The 23,587-nt window shown below is 44.6% G+C and overlaps 2 protein-coding genes across 3 annotated transcripts in view; both read right to left on the reverse strand.

Annotated features, from left to right (window-relative positions):
- The window catches only part of LOC115389586 (protein tweety homolog 3-like), a 22,403-nt gene extending 12,739 nt beyond the window's left edge, over positions 1 to 9,664 (reverse strand). The window contains exons 1-2 of the mRNA XM_030093018.1: positions 9,476 to 9,664; positions 1,214 to 1,410 (exon numbers count right to left, since the gene is read on the reverse strand). Coding sequence (XP_029948878.1) covers positions 1,214 to 1,410; positions 9,476 to 9,601 — 323 coding nt within the window. The 5' untranslated portion in view covers positions 9,602 to 9,664. The remainder of the gene's footprint in view (positions 1 to 1,213; positions 1,411 to 9,475) is intronic.
- iqce (IQ motif containing E) lies at positions 1,859 to 22,856 on the reverse strand. Of its 2 annotated transcripts, XM_030093017.1 has the most exons (22): positions 22,385 to 22,856; positions 21,564 to 21,605; positions 21,360 to 21,405; positions 21,118 to 21,270; positions 20,214 to 20,309; positions 19,990 to 20,060; positions 19,554 to 19,667; positions 19,432 to 19,482; positions 19,281 to 19,351; positions 19,124 to 19,196; positions 18,887 to 18,927; positions 17,496 to 17,647; positions 17,133 to 17,188; positions 16,816 to 17,048; positions 16,499 to 16,606; positions 15,573 to 15,837; positions 15,384 to 15,470; positions 13,902 to 14,014; positions 13,716 to 13,804; positions 13,184 to 13,282; positions 12,922 to 13,048; positions 9,234 to 9,269 (listed from the first exon to the last, which is right to left on the reverse strand). In XM_030093017.1, the coding sequence occupies exons 1-21, from the start codon at positions 22,454 to 22,456 to the stop codon at positions 12,924 to 12,926; spliced, it is 2,157 nt and encodes a 718-aa protein (XP_029948877.1). In that variant the 5' UTR covers positions 22,457 to 22,856; the 3' UTR covers positions 9,234 to 9,269; positions 12,922 to 12,923. The 2 variants fall into 2 exon arrangements, 1 of the variants encoding a protein (XP_029948877.1); XR_003931604.1 differs by lacking the exons at positions 9,234 to 9,269; positions 12,922 to 13,048; positions 13,184 to 13,282; positions 13,716 to 13,804 and adding an exon at positions 1,859 to 1,883 and having other exon boundaries at positions 13,818 to 14,014.
- Between the last annotated feature and the right edge of the window lie 731 nt (positions 22,857 to 23,587).

Raw genomic sequence — 23,587 nt, forward strand, 5'->3', positions numbered from 1 at the left:
CCAAGGTTAGGAAACAGTCTGTGTTTTCACATTATGTGAAGATGAAGTGATGATGAAGTGGTGAGTGTATTTACTGATACAGACAGGTTGTGCTGGACAGCAATTTCCACGTCTTCCCTGTGCCTCATTTGTATTTCTGTGTGCCTGCATGTGTCTTCCCTGCCACAAAATTAGTGACAAAAGGTTTGCAAAGGCTTTTCTGAACAATAATTTCACCGCGGTAGCCGGTGATTGCAGCCGTGCGTTCTCTGCATGCACAAGTGAACTCGGGCTGGAAATGTGGGCACGACAAAAATGCGGCAGACTTGTAAAAGAGCAGCGGTGCTCTGAAAAGAGCCGGCGTCCCGCTGTGGCAGAGAGGGGCTGCACAAAATCAAGGTTCAGACAAGCTTTCACGCTGATTAGCGGTGATTGTGGATCACAAAACTAAAACTGTGTGTTATGGTTCACTCAAGACAGTCAATCAGCAAAACTCCACCGTCTGCTGGTTTTACATATCTGGTCTCAAAACGTCTTGGGAGTGTCAAACACATCAGGCCAGATCAGCATAATGGTGGCATAATAACCTTTCAATTTAAACTTTATTGTTTTTCCTTGTTATAACGCAGAGTGTATTTGATGAAAATGTCTATATTTTCACAAAACTAAACAATTGCAATAGAAAACAACAGCAATCCCATGTCAAATGTCCAAAAAACATCTCTGATACCTGTTTCTTTTTGCATGTTTCAAGAAACTCACCCTGACGGCATGGCTTTCAGGACTGTCTGGTAGCAGTGAGGAAGCCATCTTTCATGGTAACATCACCAGTCTCTCAGTTTTGTGGAGTTTCTGCGATTCTTAAGAAAATTGCTTGAAGAAAATCAAGTTTTCTTTCAAATTTTGACAATGTGCTTGGTGGTTTGGGGTCACTTGTGAGCCGGTTTTGGCCCACAGGCCTCATGTTTGACACCCCTGCTTTACAGGGTGCAGAGGAAGCCTCAGCAAATATAGTTATATTCTTAATAAGGGGTCTCCATGAGAGTAAAACCTCCTATTCTAAACAATAATGCTGAGCAAGCAAATCACTGCTCAACCATCCTCAAACGAAACTCCAAAAAACCGCAAAACACGTCCAACAATCGGAGGAGCGATCACAAAGGAAGAGGAGCTCAACACATCCGACGTTATTTTGGTGAGCAGAAGCACTGCCGCTGATGGGAAACGCTCTCACCTGCAGACGAGTGTGGCGATGATGACGCACCAGGCGGTGCAGCAGCAGTCGGCGCTCGGCTGCTGGGAGTGCGTATGGGAGTGCGAGGAGTCGTCGCTCTTGCGTCTCCGGCAGCACAGCCAGAAGGAGTAGAAGAGGAGGAAGAGGAGATCCAGAGCCAAGCACAACAAGGCCACGGAGCCCAGGAGCAGCACAGACTGCAGGGGGGGAAATGAGAGGGAATGAAAACGGTTAACAACCAGACGCTCGTGATTTTTATCAAGCTTTCTCAGGTTTTGGGGGGGGGGGTGAAAGGAAAAACTTTGAGCTTCATTGGTGCACAAATGTATCATGTTTGAGAGCTGCTCTTATCGCGGGGAAGCGGGCGATTTAGGATGCCAGCTCAGGATACAGGAAGCAAATTAGCTGATATGAGCAGAAGCCATACAGACACACACACACACACACACACACACACACACACACACACACACACACACAAAGCACATGATTCAGCAGACAGACGCACACGCATGCACTGCCTGTCTGTCTTTCTCCAGCTATTTAAGGCCAGAGAACATTGGCTGTAAAATGGAGTTTGACGGATAAAAAAATAATTAGCACTGTATTGTATTTGCACACCAATCAAACACACAAACACACGCTCACACACACACACACACACACACACCTCCACTGAGTGAGCGGAAGCACTGCTGTCGGGGAGCGGTGTTCGCTAGAGACCCACCACAAAGATCACACACCCTCTAAAAAGCTTTGAAGTGTAAACGAAGGAAGAGTTAGTGGGGGTAGACAGAAAGAGGAGTGGAGGGGGGGGGGATGCTGGAGAGACACTGGAAAGAAGATGTGAAAGGCAATGTCTGAACTAAACACTGACAAAAAATAGAGAAGTGGCTAAAGACAGAGATGAGGGCTGTTGCAGCAATTTGGCAAGAGCTGATGAAATCTGTTTTTTTTTTTTTTTTCATCACACATGCTGAGAGGCTGGCTTTTCTTTCCCCTCCAGGGCTGTCTGGAGAAGTCATTGTGCTGCGGGGCCATTCGGAGACAAAGGCACGTTCCTGGAAGAAAACCAAAATCTCCACCTGCTAATGTATTTAGTGCAGAAGACGTGTCCATTCAGAGACAGAAACAGAAGAAATCGAGGGATCCTCCATAACATTGTCTACCTGCACACAGACGAGAAAGCTTTTAAATATTCTAAACTGCTGCTTTATGTGCTGACCTCAACCTTTTCTCAAGGCCAGATAGAAACTTGAATGAATTTCTATTCTGCTTTAAGCTGATTTCTGATCAAACTGCTGTCCTGATTAGTCTGTGTGCTGGGCGATGTTTCGTTTTAATATTTCAGAAGAAATCACTATAAGAAAAACAAACAAAAGGAGGGTAAACGTATGAATCAGGTGAGTAAAATGTAAATGCCGAACATTTCCTTCACCCATCCATCCATCCATCCATCCAGCCATACTGCTTCATCCAGTTCACGACTCGGGCACTGCAGCTAATCCCAGTTAACTCTGTAAAGGCAGATTACACCGTTCATCACAGTTCATCACAGGAATTTATGTTATGTAAGTGTGTGAGAAGAAAATAGGATTAATAAAATCAGTGGAACAGTTTTGGCAGTTGCAGACTACATATTAAAACTTACTTATTCTTTCAAATTAAGAGCGGAAGAGCCCAACACCCCTACTGATAGTTTTTTCAATCTGGCTGATTACTGCTCCACAGAAACTACGATTGATGATTATTAAAAATCACTCTGATCGACATCCTCAACCTGAAACTTATCTTCGACAGTCACTCACATTGAACAGCAACATTACAGGATTATCTATCTATGCGTTAACCTCTGAGATCCCCTGTCACACATCACGCCGTTTAAAACAACGACCACGGTCTGAACTGTGACAGACCTGCGAGGCACAGCACCAGACTCTGGAGGGCCCCGTCGAACCAGGCCACGGGGTCACCGGAACGCTGCAATCGATTTAATATGAGCGCAACTAAGATGTGACCTACTGCGGGGAGATAATCAAACGGCACTTTAAACCACAGGCCTGATGCCCGCTGCACTTCCATTGTCTGAGCTCTCCCTGGCGTTTGTGATCTCAGTATGAGATGCACTGAAAGTCACAAGGTTTCCAGCCATCAGGACACGACGGCGCACTAATGTCTGTGCCACGGCTGTTGCTTCCACCTTGATTATATTCTCAAGGGAAAACAGCTGATTGCTTCTCTGTAACAGGTCGAAGACGAGGAGTGGAGGGCAGGAGGAGGAAGAGGAGGGGGAGATAAGCTGGGCAGATTCCTGGCCTCTGGTATTATCCTGCATTATTATCCACGTGCTTAGCGCTGGAGAAGTTGTGCTGTTGTAAAGCCCCAACGTGCACCGCTAATGCACAGTAAACTCTCTTGTGCCTTTACAACCGACAACAGGGATTAATACCACATGGAATAAAATGCATTAAGCTTCGTCAATCCTCACACTGTCACGCCGTCCGTCAATGTTCACGCTTCGACAACAACAATCAAAACAATACAGTGGTGAGGAAAACAGAGGCCGCCAAAAAAAAACATGAGATACTGCAAGATTTTTCTCTTACAATATGATCAAAGTGTTGAAGAAGGATACTAATTTCTGTTTTAGTGATTCAGAAACTGTGGCTATGAATGTTCAATGGCAATAACTCACCACAGTGCTTCTTCCATGATCAGAGGAAAAGGATGCGAATCGAGATGAAGCTATTATCAATAGTATTGATGCTATCTGCCTCTGACACAGCAGCAAAGATGATGAGGCTGCTGTCAAATTACAGCCCCTTGATGCAGCGTGTCTGGTGCCAGCGTCATTTGAAAAGCTCATTTCAGGAAACCTGCTTGTTTCAGATAGAAGATAAGAAGTGCTGCATAAAAGACGGAACAAGGACTGAGAAGCATTAAAAAGCAGCAGCTGTGAAGCTCCAGAATCAGAGAAAACAGTGGAAATGTGTATAATCGTCTCTCTTTTATAAGTAGTAGTAAAATGTGACAGTGTTAAAACAAACTGGTTGGACATTGGAGTATTTGAACGTTCGTTACGTAAAGCCGGTGGGGCTGTGGGGTCGGTCAGGGTCGATTAAACCAGGGGGAGTCACATTCAGGTCGCTCTTGAAAATGAGACCCTGGGTCTCAATGAGACTCACCTGTATAAATAAAGGTTAAATAAAGGATAAAAATTCACTTTAGTCCCTGGGCCACATTCATCTGACCTCGAGTGGGCCGGACCGGTAAAGCAGGAGCACAATTAACTTTTGCTGTACACATTTTAGGACAGCACACACTGTTTCCTTCAGTTATTAAGACGAACTGTTTGACTCCACTGCAGCCACACTCAACCACGATCAACTCAATCCTACACAGAACAACACCAGAGCTGCTTGCGGTCCCAGCCTCACTCAGACTAAACTGTTTACTAGAAGAAGCAGTGATCGGTTCATCACAACAGCGACCACACAGGATACGCTGTGCAGTAACAAACATGTCCACTGCAAGAATAAAGACGCCTGTCAAGCATCACCTCGAGCCAGACTCTGTCCTGTCATGACCCGTCCATGGGCGGAGGTCAATAAGATATAATGAATAAATATTAGTGTAGATGACGCATGCAATAAAGCTCTGTGCCTGCCGGTTGCTCTCTCCACCAGAGCAAACAGTCGCAACCAGATAAACATGCTGGCTGATAGTAAGAAAGGAACACAAATTATTGAGTTTTTTTTTTTTTTTTTACAGAAACATGAAAATCTAAGTGTCTATTTAGAGAACTCAAATGTCAAGACGTGCATTTATTTTCTGAAGAACGGATCACTGTGGTCAAAGGTCACAATTTAAATCATGATGCAGAACAATAGCTTAAAACAACCGTGTAACAAGCTGCTCTCCACTGAGATTATGCAGAACAGAAGTCAACTTATGGCACTGCCTGAGGGCCTCTGGGAAAACGAATTCCCTACCCATGCCTTAGGCAAGCAAACGATGCAATACGATAGTAAAGAAATATTTTTTTTATGCACAAATGGAGGAGATGAGCATTTTGCCTGATGGAAGATCGAATGAGTTGCCAGTTGAAAACCGACCCAGCCGACCCGGGACTCCTGATATTTGGTGCGCCGGCTTAATTTTAAACTCATCAGCTCTCCACAGCCACCTCACCCTCCTCCTGGTGTGTATGATGCCCGCTAGATTAACTGTCAAGCTGACAAACCATCACAGCAGATTAAGCGTGGATCAATTAGCTACTAATAACCGTGGTGAGCTTGGCTGTGTGTGTGTGTGTGTGTGTGAGTGTGTGTGTGTGTGTGTGTGTGTGTGTGTGTGTGAGTGTGTGCATGTGTGTGTGTGTGCACATCTACCCTACTGGAGATCAGCTTGCAGGCTGGAGGAGGGGCTAAACGCTAAACACCCAGGCACACTGATCTACTTTCAATCTGTCTGTTGAGGAGCGTGTCTGTGTGTGTGAGTGTGCACGCCCACAAATGCGTGCACGTGTGTTTTAGCTGACAGGATCAATCACTTCCAGTTGGGCGAGCTGTCCTTGCACTCTCCCTGCCTGTGTGTCACTGCAGAGTCCGCTGCTGTCCCGGGGCAGCGGCTGACCTTGTGTTTGGTCTGCCAGAATTCACCTGCACCACTGGGTCAAAGGTCAACCGCAGCAACAACAGCAGAAAAAAAAAAACCCTTTAGAGTCCTTTGTGAGTTTTAAATCTTACACAGCGCTACTTTGATCCCCTTCTTGCATGCTATGAGATAATGTCTTCCATTGTGCAAACTGTAGCAAACGGTCCAAAATACCCATTACTGACTCCACTTTCCACAGCTGGGAATATGCATGTAAGTGTTATTACAGGTCACATGACTCTTCTGTAATGTTCTGCAGCTGTTTCACTCTGGCTGGTAGCTGACACTGCGATTCTATCATCGCGCGCACGCACACACATACACACACACACACACACGCACGCACACTATTCGAATGCTTTGCAAAACCTCGGCCGGAATAGGAGCTCCCATTTCAACCCTCCAGGAAAAGAAATAAATAAAAGGGGCGAAAAAGCCACAGAGTCAGCATCCCCAATAAAATCAAAGTCATCTGAGTGAGTGAGTGAGTGAGTGAGTGAGTGAGTGAGTGAGTGAGTGAGAGTGAAAAAAAAAGTTTAGAGCAGCTTCAGAGCTCAAGATGAATCCGAGCCAAATCACATCAGAAAGAAAAACACTGCACAGAAGAATCTCTCTCTCTCGTGTGTGTGTGTGTGTGTGTGTGTGTGTGTGTGTGTAAGATCTTGCGATGACGGACCCGGTGCACTGAAGGACACTGTGTGGGACCTTGTCTGTATGTGTGTGTGTGTGTGTGTGTGTGTGTGTGTGTGTGTGTGTGTGTGTGTGTGTTTCTCAGCTGGATGAGTGGATGCATGAAAGCCTTTGAGACAGATATAGTGTGAGCCAATCTAAAGACGGGCTTCAGTGAAAGAAGAAAAGAAAGGAAGAAAGAAAGAGAGCATTCTTTCACAACAGTCTACAGCCCCTCCGCCCCCCTCTCCTTCCCTCCCTCCAGTCCAATTCAGCCTCCTCCTTCATGCTCTTCTCACCCTTCGCCCCCCCTCGTCTAGCCAGAATTAACGATTTCACCCTGAATAGAACCCCTATATTCACTGACACATACACAATAACACACACAACCCCCCCACCACCACCACCACCACCACACCACACACACCCGAGGGAGATTTGTGACCTCACCTCAACAAACAACACCAAGCACTAAATAGGCGCTGACACAGAAAGCAGCCATACTGTACATGCAGCACACGGAACGACTGCAACTGCGCGATGGTCTGAGTGTTCAAACACGCATCTGATCGCAGGGCAGAATGCTCACTGACATAGAAACAGCCTCATCTGCTGAAATATGTCAGGATGTAATTAGTCTAAAAAAGGGGGTCCTTAAAATTCCAGTGGGCACACACACTGACACACACATGCACAAAGGCCCTTAGTTAAACACTGAATAGCTCGCAGGAAGTGGCTATTTGGCAATTTAGAAGCACCTCCCATGGCTCATGGAGCCTTCTCTCTCCTCTCTCGCCTCCAATCAGCCTCTTTTTTATCTTTCTCACCCCCCCCCTCCCTCTCTTTGCTTCCCTCTTCAGTTCTCATCTCCCTCCCTTGTTTCATGGCCGTGGGTGCCTTCCCACGCTCAGCTCTTGAACTTGCGCACACCCCCCCCCCCCCCCCCCCCCACCACCACCACCACCACCATACATGTCAGCAAACTACATTGAGGGGAGACTGCGGTGCATGAAATGCAACGTTCTAAATGATGCGTCTCGGGCTTTGTGCGAGCTCGCGAGGCTTTTCGCGTCTCGTGGTGCAGAAAAACCTGGAAGTCACCTTGTTTGAGGAGTCTAATGAAATGCAGTAGAAAAGTGGGCCAGAGCTGATTTTTTTTGAGCTGGAGCTGCTCTCTGAGGCAGTTCTGCCAACTTAGTCTGTGTTTAATCAAAGAATTACTGCAATTACTGTGACTTTTAACTAATACTAATGACTCTTTTTTTTTCCATGATTACTTTATTATTATTATAACAATCCTTCAGGGAATAAAGATATCTACTTTAAAGTACCAGGCAAAAAGAAAATTCAACGCTTTTACCACCTGGAACTCAATTATTATATCATTTGAACACAAATGACCAAATCCTTTCATTACTGACAAACGACACGGCAAAGAAAGCAAGAAAACACAGTGACAAAAACGTCAAAGTCAAAGGGAACACTAAAGTGGCTCTGGACTCAAACAAGTATTCTGATACTGAGGAAAACGACTTACGAAATGATACCATGAGGCCAACGATATGAAATATATAAGCAACACATGGTGAAATAACAAAACCTTTGGATAATTTATCTCACCAGTAGATCAAATGTTGATAAATTATAGCATGTGTTTCTTTTTTATACTCTAGAGCAGTGATTCCCAGCCACACCAAAGACTCACAGGGCATCCTCTAGATGCAGAAGTGGTATTTTTTTTTTATATCTCAAAAATGTGTGAATCAGCATTTATTTCATGGATGTCACAAAGCGACTTTAAAAAAAGAGTCTACCGAGAGAGTTACATGGAATACGGCTTCATTCAAAATCAGAGCTGAATGCAACTTTAGTGGTGAAAAACTAGTGAATGAAAGTTTGAAAGTCCAACAAACACTCCAAGACGTGCGTAAAACCATAGAGTTTATCCTCACAGAGAAGGAACACACTCGGTGGTTCATAGGAAACGTGTGTTTTGCTTCCTGGTTGATTATTTGTTTCCTTCAAGCCATGTTGACCAGCACTGCTCACCAAAGGGAAAACCGGATAGAGACAGAAAACAAACTTTATTGATCCCTGTGGGGAAATGACTTCTCTGCATCTAACCGATTCAAAGTTAACCCTGATTACAGATACTAGTAGTGGTCTGCCACGGTGCAGCGACCTTGGCCCTAGAGGTCAAGAGCCTTGGTCAAGAGCCATATAGCAGTAACCTGGCAGCAGTGGGATTCGAACCACTGAACATTCCAACACAACCAATGCGCAGTGTGTTTTGGTGTTTGTTTTATTGTGAGGGAATCTGTCTGACTGACTGTAGTAATTATGTCTCTTTAATAGTATTGCCATTGTAATAAATGCCCGATTTCCTATTTTAATGACTCAGGGGTGACAGTGAAATAGAAAAAAAATGTGCTGGTTAAATTCTGATAGCAACACTTCTGACTGAGACTGAAGAGCCACACAAACCACTGCCTACTCACTACCCCACACCAAAAATTCCATAAAAGTGTGGACTGCCAGCAGGTAGCACCAGGAGTTTCATTTGAACTCTTCCTGAAATGGTAGGATTGTTAATATCTCAAGCAAAGAGTTGTAGTAGTTGCTTCACTTTTTAATCACCCAGAGCAGCGCTGGAGCAGGAGCAGGCTCATATTCTTGATTTAAGGACATCTCTCTCTCTCACACACACACACACACACACACACACACAGAGAAAGAGAATTGATCGATGCAGTGAGGGAACTCACAACTCTGTGGCTACGGGGCAGCCTCAGTCACCACTTGGCCACTCTGCTGTGAAATTACAGTGTGGGCAGGTGGCAGGAGGTAGGATGATAAGGTGACGCTGCACGGTGATGATGAAGGGGATGATGAATGCCGAGTGGGAGGCAATTATTCCTCTCCCTTCACTTGTCTCACCTTCTGGTATTCGGAGTCCTCCGGCCTGAAGTCGCTGCTCACGAGTTGAAATTCAATGTTGAAATGAGGCAACCGGTGGAGCAGATTCACCCACCAGGGCGGAGAGTAATTCACGACGGCCGCCATCCTGATGCAGGCTGCCTGCCGGCTGTCGTCTCGTTCCCCAACCCCAGACTCCTCACACGGACGCTGTGGAGAAATTCATCGCTATCATGGCTGGAAAGCATGTCATTTCAACAAAACACACCAGACGATCATGGCCTACACTGTGCAGTGATTTATTTATTTTTTCTAACCATCACAGACACATCCATTGATGAACATGTTCTAAAAAAACTCTTCTGATCAATGACCACTAAGTGGTAGCACAAACATGCCAATCAACATCCCATTATATTGGACGCTCATGCAAACAGCCTTGCATAAAATATAGCATTCAATCAGCTTTTCATGGATGGAAAAAAAATGCTTTACTGACACACCTGTCCATGGTAGTGTGTGTGTGTGTGTGTGTGTGTGTGTGTGTGTGTGTGTGTGTGTGTAGTCAACAAAGGCAAAAACACTGCAATATGACAGAATTTCGGTGAAAGCCATTCAACATGAAGTGGTCAGCTTGGATGGTTTTGTGATCCAGAAGCTGCGTCCCTGTGCTGGACTGCGGGTGAAAAAAGACCCTGCAGCCTCATTATGATCATTAATGGCATCACGCAACAGTGAAAGCACTGGGTGTAAATGGGCTATTGTTTACCCATGTGAGTGTTTTTCTTTTTTTTTTTTTAAGAGGAGGATTCAAACCTAAATAAATGAATCGTGTCTTAACAATAGCAAGACTGACAGCAGCAGGCTTTTTACGCCCAAAGAGCACCGCCGAGCTGCCGTTACATTCTGATATAGCGGCTCCGTTTACTGTACCGACACATGTAGGTCGAGAAAATGTTCGGCGGCAGCCCGGATTAGCGGGCTTCATCCCGCTTTGTCCGTTAGAAACTACCGCAGTCTCGTCCCGGGGAGTCGTCAAGGCAACCGGGAGGACAGAAAGGCGGGGGACGGAGCGCGGTGTCGGCGGGCACCGGAGAGGAACCGAGCAGCCCCTTACCTAGTGAAGCCCAAGCGGGATGCGGACTCTTCGTTCGGCGCGGTCCAGACCCGGCGTCTCCTTCACCTTTTGTCTTCCCAGATCCGGCGGCGGCTTGGAGCTCGACAAGCCGAGCGCTGCGGCATCAACGCGGCGGGTCCGGGTGCACCGCCAACCGCATCGAGGGGAGAGAGAAGCACCGAGCCGGTCCGACTCCGCTCACATCTCCGCCGGGACGCCCTTCCCCGCTTCCGCCGCCTTCATTCGGCACATTAGGGGTTAAACTCTCTGACCCGCAACCCAGTATCTATTTTCTGTTCCAGTTTGACGGCGCGGTCCGTCGTCGTCTCCCCGCCTGCGTCTCCCACGATGGCGGCGGAGCTCCGGCTCGCTGCTCTCGGCGCGCGCAGCTTCAATTGGACGATATTGTTGGAGCGTGAAGAAAACACAGTGTTTTAAAAGCCCCGCAGGACGGGGCTTTGCGGCAGCTCCTGCTCCGTCTCTGTGTGTGTGTGTGTGTGTGTGTGTGTGTGTGTGTGTGTGTGTGTGTGTGTGTGTGTGTGTGTGTGTGTGTGTGTGTGTGTGTGTTAGACACCAAATGCGCAAAAATGTCTCCCCCTGTCGGTAAATTGCAGGTATTACTTGTTCTCGTGCGCCGTATCACCTGCAGCATCCTAAAGTCTGACAGTTTTACCTCAGTCTAAAAAATACACGTTCAAAATTTGTTGTTGCTTCTTTCGTTTGTAAAAGTAAAAAAGCACAACAACAAAAAAAAAGCTAAAACAGATTTTTTTTTTATCATTAATTTTTTAACCAGGATTCATTGCATGGTTCGTAGTCAAATAATTAATATATACACAAAGAAATGTCTAGCCTACAGTTTAAACTATAAAATTTCCACTAATTCCTTTCACAGTGGAAAGCCCAAAAAATTCACATGAGCAAGTATAAGCAATGTTGAAAATAAAATCCATTTTTTTTAACAGGAAGAGACCTGCAGAACCAGGCTCAGAGGTGGAGATTTTCTGCTGTTCTGATTGTAGTGAGGGGATAGGAGAGAAAAGGTGATGACAGACAGACAGGTATATAAGGAAGGGATTCAAGCCCCGGTTCTATAGAGGTTAGGAATTCTCAAAGACTTACTTGTTATTCTAAAAAAACTATCATCCATCTTGTTGACTATGGCTGGCATTAGGTCCATTACAGAGTCCTCGATCCAGCAGCTTCCTTTTAACAGACACAGACTGAAGATACAGCCAAACTGAAGAAGTTCCACAATTGAGCAAAGCCAGAAGTGGTTAGCGCTGTTCCTCAGAGTGAGAGGACCACGTTTTCTCCGGTTACTCCAGTTTCCTCTCACAATCCAAACACACGCCTCATACTTGGGAACCCTACATTGCCCACAGATGTCAGTATATGGCTGTGAACTTCCTGTGTGTGTGAATTGGACCCAACAGTCTGTTGTGAGCTGGGATTGACCCCATTGTGTAGAACATGAACCGAGATGTATACAAGGATGTGATCCAGTATAAAGCATCAAACCCACAAGAAAAAAAATTAAATAAAGCTGGGAAGCCACTAGACTTCAGTACACCATTTCCAAACAAGAACCAGTTCAGAAATTGGAACATTTATGATAAAACAAACATTTTATTGAATACAAATTAAGTTATGCACATGATATGAAGGAAGTTGAACTCCTTACAGGTTTTTATTCATTGAAAGCAGAGGCGTTGATGCTGGACATACTCCCTGCGTATCCTCCGCCGCACTGATTGTGTAGTATTGCAGCAAACTAATCTATAATTTATTCACAGTTTGGCTCAATAGTGCATCAGTTACAAAAAAAAGAAAAAAAATCACCTCATTATCAGCCATGATTTGTGAAGTTTACATTATACATCAGTGCACCGACGTGTGCTTGGTGCCGGTCGGCCACGTCGAGACAGAATTTATCAGTTACATCAGTGAAGTCAGGAGGGATTTACAGTGAAGTGGCTGAACGGGCCGGTCGGGTGGACAGGGATTAATGCCTTTATGAGTGTCGAGTTTCATTTGAATCCCTGTGCAGCAGGCACTTTGGCAGAGGACAACAACCGCTGAGGATAAATCTGGCTAATTAAACAAGGCTACCTGGCTCAAGACGGACGGATTAAACTACAGGGCGATGTTTCATTTTGTATTGCAGGCTGCTGTCCGCCTCACTGTGAAACAGAAACTTATTGCATCGTGTCGACTCTGGATCAGAGCATACTGGGATCGCACGGCGTTTCAGGGAAAAAAAAAAAAAAAAAAACAACAATCCCAGAAGTCCATCTGAGGTTCAGAAAGATGCGTACGAGACGTACTAGCCGCAGTACGCACACATCTAGTCTATAAGATGAAGACCTCTCTGCTTCTGAGAGGACGTGACGGAGACACGATGATGTCATCCGAATCGTCTGAATCTGCGGCGGCGGCTTCGCCGAACTCGGCTGTGCAGCGGCGCTCCGTCTGGCCTGCAGGCGAAATGAAAAACACGCAAAATTCTGCTTGGTCAGAAAGTCCGACATTTAGGAGAATTTAATACAAAAAGAAGAAACATTTGAATATGATTTCAGCTTTTAGCACTGACATGTCCTCCTTTGTCTCACCTTTTGTGGGCGCCGTCGCAGAGTCGTAAGTGCTGGAGATCATGTCGAGGTTTTCGTGAGTGGCCCCCTCTTCACCATCATTCCTCCTGGATGCAGCACCTTGAAAACACAACACAGGAATCTGTCACACAGTTTACACTCAAAAAATAAAAGCCCAGGATTGAATTTGAGTGCCTGGTCACGATTAATAACATTTTATTGCACAACACCAAAAGCAAATACCCTTACAGTCTTTTCTCAGGTTCCATCTAAGATGGCGCATTCCAGAATTTCTCAGTAAAGCCCACTGCACTCCAAATTCAGAGGAAAGTCTTGTAAGTATGCAGAGGGGGAAAAAAAAACAGCTGACACCGCGGTTCTGCTCTGTGCACTCGTCTACCATTGACCTGCTGAAAAGTCTGCTGGGCCGAGCGGGGAGGGAGGCAGGGGAGCGTTAAAGGGTCGTTCAGGTCGAAGTTTAAACTCATGAGGGAGTCAGCGGAGAACTGTGGGAACCAGCTTATTCACTCGGCAGGAAATGTGCGACCCTCACCTGCTTCGGGTGCGTGCGTCGAGTGTGTTTTCCTTGAAGCCTCCTTTGGCGACTTGTAATCCAGTGGAGAAGACGCCGAGACCCCTGAGCTGAAGCGAGAACACACACACACACACACGTGATCCTGCTGCATTCCTAATCCATCTGTAGTTTTTTGCTCCCAGATCGTATGTTTTATTGAGTCACCTCTCCACTGCAAGGCTACAACGGGCCAGATGTCCCCTGAATGCAGACTGGATCATCGTCAAGGCGACCGCATCCATCTCTCCAGCGGGGGAAGCCGGGGAAGAGGCTGCAGCCTGAAAACAGCAGGTGAGGAGCGGAGAGGAGTTCAGAGGGAGAGGAGGAGAAACAATAAAACGCAAAGAAAGCTTTTCAGAGCCATCTAGTGGTTACAGCTCGTCATGACACATAACGGGACATAATGATCCACTGAACCGCCGCCGGAGGCACACAGAAGGCAACAAAAGCCGTTTCTGCTTTAATTTGTTCCGCCATCATTTCCCTGATTAACTCATTACGATCTGCAGAAACACATGTGGAGGGAATTAAAAGCACATTGTGCTCAACTCAAAAGACAGATGTACAGACAGATAGCAGTCAATACCGTAGTTTGACCTTTTGACACTGTGGCCAATTTATTATTGATCCATTTAGAAAATTCTCTACTTTCTGCTTTAGTGGCTGTAAAGAGAACATCATATTCAAATCCAGTTTATTATGTTTCAGATAAGAAATAGATGCAACAGTTTTTCTTACTAAAACACATATTTAGAGCTGAATTCATGTACTGACGTGAAAAAATTAAAAAAAATGTAAACTCTATCAAGAAAATTACAAAGAAAAAAAAACAGAAGTCATTAATAGAAATATCTTAAATGTAAAAAATATCAGGAAGTTCAGTTCATATTACATCTTAATCTGCATCAATGATAATAAAGTAAATGTGAAACCTTTACAAAGAGTGGAAATGATACCAAGACTGAATATCGCACCTCTGCACAGACCTGCCTGAGGACATGAGGGCAACGGAAGCTGATAAAAACCAAAAAATACTGGTTTTACTGGTTATCATATCCGATTCCTTTGATTTTACATGTGTATTTCACCTCTGTTCCGTCTGTATGTCTATGTCTGATTGACATCAGTTTCACATCTTGACATTTTATGTAGTGAGTAAACTTGAATAATCATCCTCAGGTTTCAGAGCTTTCTTGATTTGATCTTTTTCTTGTATTGAATGTGTTCTCGTCCGTATAAGCTTTGCGTTATCGCAGTGTCAATCATCAGTTAAATACTCTTGAATTATGTCAACCTGCAGGAAAGACACTATAAAAAAAACTGAAAATGGATTAACAGATAGAAGATGAAGATGGCAGGTCAGAAATTGAAGTGATGCTTGGAGTTTTTTCTCCTTACAACAGCCACTATGTAATATGAATGATAACAGGAATAAGACAAAAAAAAAACTAATTTTCCCTTGAGACATAGTGAGAAATGGGTTTGTACATACAAAATACTGGCTTTGGTTTTATGCTTTGACATGAAACATTTCCAACCAGTGAAGGAAATACAACTACATGGCTTATTTTGACACACCGTCCTCAGTCAAAATTGAAGGTGGATAAATGTATTGATCACATGGTGAGTGTGTTTTATGTGCAGAACCTTATTCTGTGCAGATTTCAGCAGGTCCTTGAGCTGTGCCTGTCTGAGAAGATGGCCTCTTAAAGCCGACTGCAGCATCACAACGTCCTGCAGACAGAGCACAAGGCGACTCTGGACTCATTTATATAACACCTCTCTCCCCCACATCTATAGCTGCCTTTACATAAGCGAGAGAGTTATGTTGCATACCCTATTTCTGTGCTCCCTCCAGTGGGTCTGAATGACCAGTGCTGCATTCTCTCTTCGTGCGTCGGCGCCTCGCTCTCCACCTCCCCCCGCCTCCTCCTCCTCCTCCTTGCATCCGTCGCCCGTCTCCTCTCCCTCCTCCAGACCCGCTCCGCCCTCGGAGACCTCACGACTCTGCACCGTCGTCGGAGAGACGGAGGAGATCTGAGGCTCGCCTCCGACGTCCTCCAGAGTTTGAATCCTCGCCCGCAACTGCTCCAACTCCTGTCTGGGAAGCACACAGACACAGTCATACTCACTAGACATCCATCCACACTTATTCATTCCAATAATCCAGACTGGATCAATCGTGGATTTTTTTTTTTTTTTCAAAACAGGAACACATAAGTTTAGAGGATATATACAAGGGACATATATATAAAAGAGATATTTCAGAGAGTGGCGAGAATTTAAAGTGACTCTACATCAGGGTGTCAAACAACAGGCTCAAAGGTCAAAGCATGAGACAAGAGGTTCTAATACGGCACGCCAAACCACCGAGAAAATTGGAAAAAATTAAACACTTGACCCTGAATGTTTCAACCAATTTCTGACGCTGAGAAATTGATGATCCAAAATGAAAGCTAGCTGCCTCACAGCCATGCTGTCAGGGTGAGTTTGTAAAAACATGCATAACACAGCGGCTACAGGAGAACATTTTTGGACTTTTCACTGTATTTTGCGCCAGAGGGCATCTTTAGCTTCATGTTGAGATTGTCGTCATTTGAGGTCAGAACTGTTCGGTTTTATAAAAACAGACATTTTCATCATGCATAAATCTTTCAAGTTTAAAGTTAAATGTTATTATGGCACTGTTTTACCAGTCCAGCCTGAAACCTGTCTGTTGTGGCTTCCATTCTTATTCTTAAAATTTAAAAAGTAAAACCCACTGATGTTGCTGTCTCTCTTCATCACAGAGTTTTTTCTGCTCGGCTTCCCGTCGCTCCGTCTCTCTCTCCAGCTCTTCTTTTTCTGTCCTCAAGTGTTTTAATTCATCGCTGGAAAACACAAAGACTCAAGGTTCATGGAAACAGAGGGGCTTTGTGTGGACAGATGCTGTTAGTGAGAGGAAGAAACTACTGCATCAAGAGGGAACAGTCCAGCAGACCACTAGAAACGGTTCTGCCGGGTTTGAAGCGTCCATTGAGGAGACGGACATTAGCGATGGCTGGGAGGACAGACACGCTGCATGCTGCTGTTCACTCACTCTCTCCTCCACAGCGTCTCGCGGAGCTCCTCCTTTTCCTTCTCCGATTGGCCGAGACGCTCCCTCAGATCGGAGGCCTCCCCCTCCCACTCCTCGGTGACGGTTCCCACGGAGACCACTGCCTCTGTTGCCATGGTAGAGCCTGGGCTCTCCAGCGGCGTGGCCTGGACGGCCTGATCCAATCGGCTGCGGCTCTGCGCTGGCGGGGCGTGTCTCCTGCTGTCCTCCAGCCTCTGATAGGAGGAGAGAGAGGTCCGTCTGTGACGAAGCTGCTGAACGGACCGCTGCTCGCCCGTGTGGTCACAGCTTCCTCTCACCTTCTCCAGCTCCAGCAGCCTTCTCAACAGCCGCTGTTTGCTCCACTCTCTGTAACCTGGGAGTGAAAAATCACACAATTTCAGTTTTTAAAGCTCCTAGACATCACTCATTATGATTCCTTAAAATATTGAAATATAATAAAAGCTCAACCGTATATTTCATCCATTTTTTTGGTTGGTGGGAAGATATTATAATCATTATTTGATTTTCACTCTCTGGTTCCAGTCTCTTCCTCATCTCAATGTCCACGTCTCTTTTGCAGTAATTATATATTCGATTTTTCTCATTATTTTTCCAGTTCTATCACAGGGAAAAGGACTTGCTTCAACTTCAGAAAATGTTAAATGAGCTGAAGGAAAGACCTTTAACCCCTCCAGCAGGACTGTCGGTGTTCAGCTCCTCCCTCAGTGCTGCGTTCTCCTGCTGGAGCTGCTTCAGGTTCTCCGACAGACGGCGGACGGTGGAGCTCAAAGCTTTCTGCTGCCTCTGGGAACATTTACTCTCCGCTCGACTGCTGCAGACACACAGCAAGAGACAGAGAGAAGGAATAAATGCAGCAATATTCACCCTAAATTCAGCAACACTGTAAATTTCTGGAAGTTTAACAGGTTTTGTGGAAGTTTTGTTAATGTTGATATGAAAAAAAAAACCACCTCACGTTATAGTAACTCCATTATATTTGGCAGCGGTGTGTCAACGATTAGTTAATGTCCTAAAATTTGTAATCCAGTTACAGTTTTAGAGTTATAACAAAAATCGGCTTCGGACTGTTTTCACACTATAAAAAATATAGCAGGAGGGCTCTTGAGTGGCACCACAAGAAAGTCTCAACTTTTGACTTCTCGACATTATTATCAGGATTGATTTTAAAAAGTTCAGTCTTAGCTTGTCTGGTCCTCCATGATCCAGCTTCTCAATAAACCTCTGACGGGCTGAAACCATACTATCCTGAGGTAAACCGACTTCAACAGGTCACAGGCTGCTGTTAATTTGGACTTCTCTCCCCGTCTGCATCGACTCTGAAGCAGCTAAAGGCTTTTTTACACAGAGACTTGTTTAATTACACTAATCTTTTACATTATGTTCTTCTTTTATTGCGTTATATTGTGGTGTAATGTGTTTAATTATGTACTACTGTGGAGCGCTTTGATATTTTTATCTGTTAAAAGCACTCTATAAAAGAAAAATTCACTTACTTGATTGTAAGTAATGTTAACATCAGTCTGCAGCCAGAAAACAAGGGTTTCATTAAAAGCTTTAACGGTACAACGGTACTGTTGCTTCTTTGTCGCACTAAGTCTATTACTTTTTGCAAAGCAATAGGATCCAGATTTTACAGCATCTTTCTCTCAGTAACCACCGTAACGTCACCTGAACGTGATGAGTGAAACAGCCGTCAAACTGACCCACAACTAACATCACAGCAAGAACGCAACGACAGAAAGATGGAACCATCTTCACTTTATTTGCATTAACTAACAGGAAGAATTTCCCCAGTTCAAGGCCAGTTGTGGGTCTTTCTGTGTGGAGTTTGCATGTTCTACTCTTTGTATTTGCTCAGTGATGGACAAGTGGCCTTGCACACTGCCTTCACACAGAGCCTCTAGTCTACTGCACAAAGCACAACAGAAAATGGACGGATGGGAGGTTGGATAGAAAAGAAACCTGCTCACTTTTGAAGTAACTGATGAGTGATCACCGATAAGTTATGAGTGAACTGCACAACACCGCTTAGGTCTTTCGGCTGGCTCACCTTTTCTCTGCAGCTTCCAGGAGGATCCTGAGTCTCTGGATCTGAAACACGAGATGCAGAAAATAAACAACACTTGCAGCAGATGTGAGGAAAACTGAAGGAGAACGACCGCACTGTCTCACATCACTCCTGGATAGATCTGAGTAAACCTTCTTCTCTCATTAGTTGTGGGTCTTTCCAGCTACAACGGGTTAAATTTCGGACTCTGTGGATCCGGTGTGGAAGCAGAGACGTTACCTCTTGATAATAGGTTTCCACTGTGATCTGGAGCTCCTCCAGGTTGGTGGTTCTCAGCTCACTTTGCAGTTTACTGAAACAAAAGGAGAAAGCAGATCTTGAAGATGCCTCACCTATAAACCTGACGAACGGACAGAAAGGTGGCGGACTGCAGTACCTCAGAGCGTTTTCCTTCTCTCTGCACTGCTGCTCCAGCTTCAGGATCCTCTGCTTCAGCCCATTCAGAACCTTTAGAGGGAAACGTCGGTCTAACAGTCGGTTCAATATAAATCCTGAAGTGATTTCACCAACACCTTAAACAGACTCACCACACTGCCTTCTTTTTTCTTGTCCACCAGACTGCGAGTGTATTCAGATCCCTGGAGAAAAGCATCCCACAGTGTTTTGTTTATATTTTTCAAATTAACTCCTAAAGCATTTTTTTATTTACCTTCGTAGGATCCAGTAACTCTTCGATCTGTTTCTCTCGCTTCGCATTATCTTCTTCCAGGCGCCGTAGTTTGGCCTTCATTTGATGGTTGTCAGACTTCTGTGCCTGGAGACTCTGGAGAAAAAAATATTTAATGAAAAGAAAAAAACTTCATGTAATGTGTGGAAAAAACTGAAGGCAAGAGAAAAATGAAAACGGGAATCAAATATAATAAAGAAAGTGAAGATTTGCTATTTTAACACACCACTGATCAAAATATAATACCTCTAACTTGTGTTTGAGGAATTGTAGGAAAGTAGATGATTTTTTTTCATGAACTGATAAAACTGATGCCACTGAACAATAAACACAACATATTGATGAATGACGCATCGATAAATGTTTTCTCTCTCTACAAACAAACTCAAAAGACGACCCTAATCAGGGTCCTCTTTACCTTCTTCAGACGAATGATTTCATCATACATGTCCTCTTTCTCTCTGTAGTCACATGCACCCAATGTAAAACCTGCAAAGCACAAGGACACGAGCACACGGAGGCAGGACACAGTTAGACAAACCGACACAGAGCTGAATCCGCTGACATTCATACACACACACAGACACACACACTCCCTCCCATCTGTCTGCTGCCGCCTCCCTCGCTGTTGCAGATTCTCACCGTTGGACGCAGAGTGCAGATGTCTGTACTTCTTCATGCTCAGGGTCTGTCTGAGGAGCTCCGGGGTCACCTCACACTCCGATCTCTGGGTCACATCTGTGAACAGTCAGACGGCCCACATGAGTTTAATTCAGAAAGGAAGTGTTTTTCAGGTCTGAATCACCAAACTCAACTACAACTCATGTGCAGGATACAGACTTCACTGCAGAGTAATCGCTTTAACCCTCTCATGACTGCATGTATCCTGATTCTCAGCAGCAGAGTTGAGTGTGTGCGCTCCACCTATGAAAGCTTGATCGATTACTGAAAGAAAGAAATAATCTATCAAATTGATTTATTAACTTTCTGTTCAGAGTTTCAGTTATTGGCCGACATGCATATTGTATTTAAGCTGAGATGAAATTAAGTTACAGTTCTCTTGCAAACTGTGTTTTTCAGCCAAATTGAGTATTTGGTCTTGCGGTGTTTCCCATTTGTCCTCAGAACTCTGAATACAGCCATATTCCAGGTTGAAACAAAGGAGTAAGTTGAGTTTTCAGTATGATTCTGTGAAGCGTGACTTGTTATAAACACAGTTTCTGTGTTGTTTATAGCTTTTACAATCCATTTCAATGATTCATAATTAGAGCTCTACCACAGTGTTGCCTGTTAGTGAGTTATATTGTTCTTATAAATGAAAGATGATGTAATATTTTTCCTTCTGGAGTCAGAACAGCTTCAGGGAACACATTCATACTCTTTTTATAATCTATAATGTTGTGTTACAACCTTTCTGTTCAAAAACACTCAAAATGTGGCATTAGTTGTACAGAACACCATAAAATGCCCTGCCTCCAGCAGGAAGCAGCTGTTCTGAAACAAATAAACCCCCCGCCCTCCCCGCTCGCGTTCTCGCGGTGCCTACCATGGCCGTTGCTGAGAAGGGAAGAGAGGCGAGCAGAGCCAGTTTCTCCAGGTGTGTCCCCCCTGCTGTCCCCCAGGGACGGCTTCGGCAGTCTCCAGGCTCCCACTGCTGCTCTCCTTGGGTTCACGTTCAGGCTGGAGAGGTACGGAGACTCTGCACATAAACAAATACGGGACTTGCACACATGGGCTTTGTTGCAACGCGTGCAAATATTTCCCACAGAGCAGCTGAGCGGGCCTTACTCTGAGAAGCAGTGGATTTTCCAGAGGATTTCTTCCTCCTGGTTCTCTGACAAGGGACAAATACAAGGCGTTAAGGCAGCAACGGCACACTCATTTAAAAAAGTTCTATTGGGAAATGAAGCGTTACCATAACCCCCCCCAAAAAAATTAAAAGTACATATGTGATTGTTGAGATGGAAGCTCTGACCTGCTAGTTTTACTTACCTTTTCTGAAATATCAGCAGGGAGAGAAAAGCCATCCTCCACCTGGGAGAAAGACAGGAGAAGTCACACAGTTTGCAGCGGACGGATCAGAAAGGTTAAGAGAGAGCATGAATCAGCAATAAAACAAACAACTGCTTTATATAATCCATGGTTCCCATCCAGAGCTGCCATATGGCCCCAGAATTACCTTTTTCTTTTTTTAACTCTGGTTTACCCACCAACTTTTTTCTAAAGTCATTTTAGCCTGCATTGGAATTTATGTATTGATGTACGAATAGGTGGCTGGTATAAGCACAGAAGAATGGAATTAAGAGAAACACCCAACTCTGGACTCTCTCATGAGTTTCTTTACCCGGTTACTGTTTAACAATGAAATAAATAAAAGATGCAATGCAGAAATAGGGTTGCTTCTGTGAGGGACTTTTTGAGTAACCTTGTCTTCTCACTGAGTTAAAAGAGAACAATAATCAATAGAACTCAAAATAAAGGAGTCACATGAAGGATTTACAAACATAATGAAAACCAGACAAAGAAATAAATATGCTAAATGAACAATTAAAAGGTTTATTTTATCAGGAGTCTATTCATGCATTAAAAGGACACCATTTAATTTGGCTTTAGGATGCCCCCCCCCCCCCCAGGTTCAGCCCCTGGAACCCCAGAAATACTGAATCCGCCCCTGCTGGGAACAGCATTATGTACCTAATATATAAGACTGTGGCAATGGGCAACTAGCCCAACTTTGAAGGCTTTAAATAAGAAATCACTGTTGAGCAAAATGCACCATTTAACCCCTGAATGCTGGAGTGTTTCGGACTCACCAGCTCCTCACAGTCTTCATCCGTCTGGACGTCGCTCCCCTCCAGGGACATCTTAGCACTGGAACTGAACATACCGAGCCAGAAAAGCCTTACGTTAAGTTGAAAAACTCGACTTTTCCCGCGTGTAATCCTCTCATTTTCATCCCCTGCATCCAGAAAAGCTCCACTTCGGCTTGTTCCGGATTGCTAATAGTAAAAACATGAGGCAGGGAAGGAGGTGCTAGCTATGCTACAACAACTCGCTCGTCCACAACACAGCAGATGTTTCCAGGTAACGGGACGTCGGTGCGGTGATATAAACGGATAAGCATTGCTTCCTGGGAGCCGCTGGAAACGCCGTGGCTTGTCCGGGAGATGGTTACTGTTTTCTTCACGTCGGTGTTGCAGTTAAGAGTCGTCTGGCAACCAGGCAGCTGTTACTGAGCGCAGGCAAACACACGGAGAAAAGTCCGAGGGCACCTGAACGCATCACGCAGTCAAAAAAAGAGTGTTCACAATAAACGATAATTTAAAAAAAACAACTCACTAAAAAGCAAAAATTAATCTGAATGTTCAGCTTGGTTAAGCTTCACAGACCCATACATCCAGGTCAGGACTCAGAGTGCTGGTACTTTCTGTCTCTCATCGTTCATGTTTCCTGGCTTGGGGTCTAAAAGGAGGAGTTTTGAAGGATTTCTGTCCAATAACGTGCAGGGAAACAGGTGAAGGGGAAAGTAGGAGACCTCCTGCATGGTGTGACCACTGACCACCATACACACACACAAGATTGTTTTCTATGGTGACCACAGCAAAATGCATTTGGACTTAAAGTTGTAACATGTTACACACAAATCTCAGCAGCTTTCTGTGTAATAATACTTTAAAGCAATTTCTGCTTGTAATATAAGTAAATTGATGCTAATTATAGAGAGACATTTGCCCCTGCTGTAATTATAGACAAATCACACAAGCACAAGCCCAGCTTTGGCTCAAAAGAAGTCTGCAATTGGAACAAATAATGGATCTGCAAAAATCCGTCGATAATGCAACTAACATGCAATGGTCAGAATCTATTATTTTTACAAGTTTTGCTTATTTTACATAGATAGAATACCATATAAGGTGGTAAGTTAAATTATAAATATTGGATATCTTTTTTAATTTATTAAAACCCACCTCTGGCATGTTGTGAGGACACTTAAAGTTAACAACAGGCTATAGGCT

The sequence above is a fragment of the Salarias fasciatus genome, chromosome 6 (assembly GCF_902148845.1).
Source record: "Salarias fasciatus chromosome 6, fSalaFa1.1, whole genome shotgun sequence".
Classification (NCBI taxonomy): Eukaryota; Metazoa; Chordata; class Actinopteri; order Blenniiformes; family Blenniidae; genus Salarias; species Salarias fasciatus.

Excerpts from the sequence above, each read along its gene's own strand:
- iqce (XM_030093017.1), bottom strand. The coding sequence starts at position 22,456 with ATGTTCAGTTCCAGTGCTAAGATGTCCCTGGAGGGGAGCGACGTCCAG. Across the intron at positions 13,805-13,901 it reads TGTAGCCTTGCAGTGGAGAG|CTCAGGGGTCTCGGCGTCTT; the intron begins GTGACTCAATAA and ends TTCTCGCTTCAG. Across the intron at positions 13,283-13,715 it reads GACGCACGCACCCGAAGCAG|GTGCTGCATCCAGGAGGAAT; the intron begins GTGAGGGTCGCA and ends TGTGTTTTCAAG.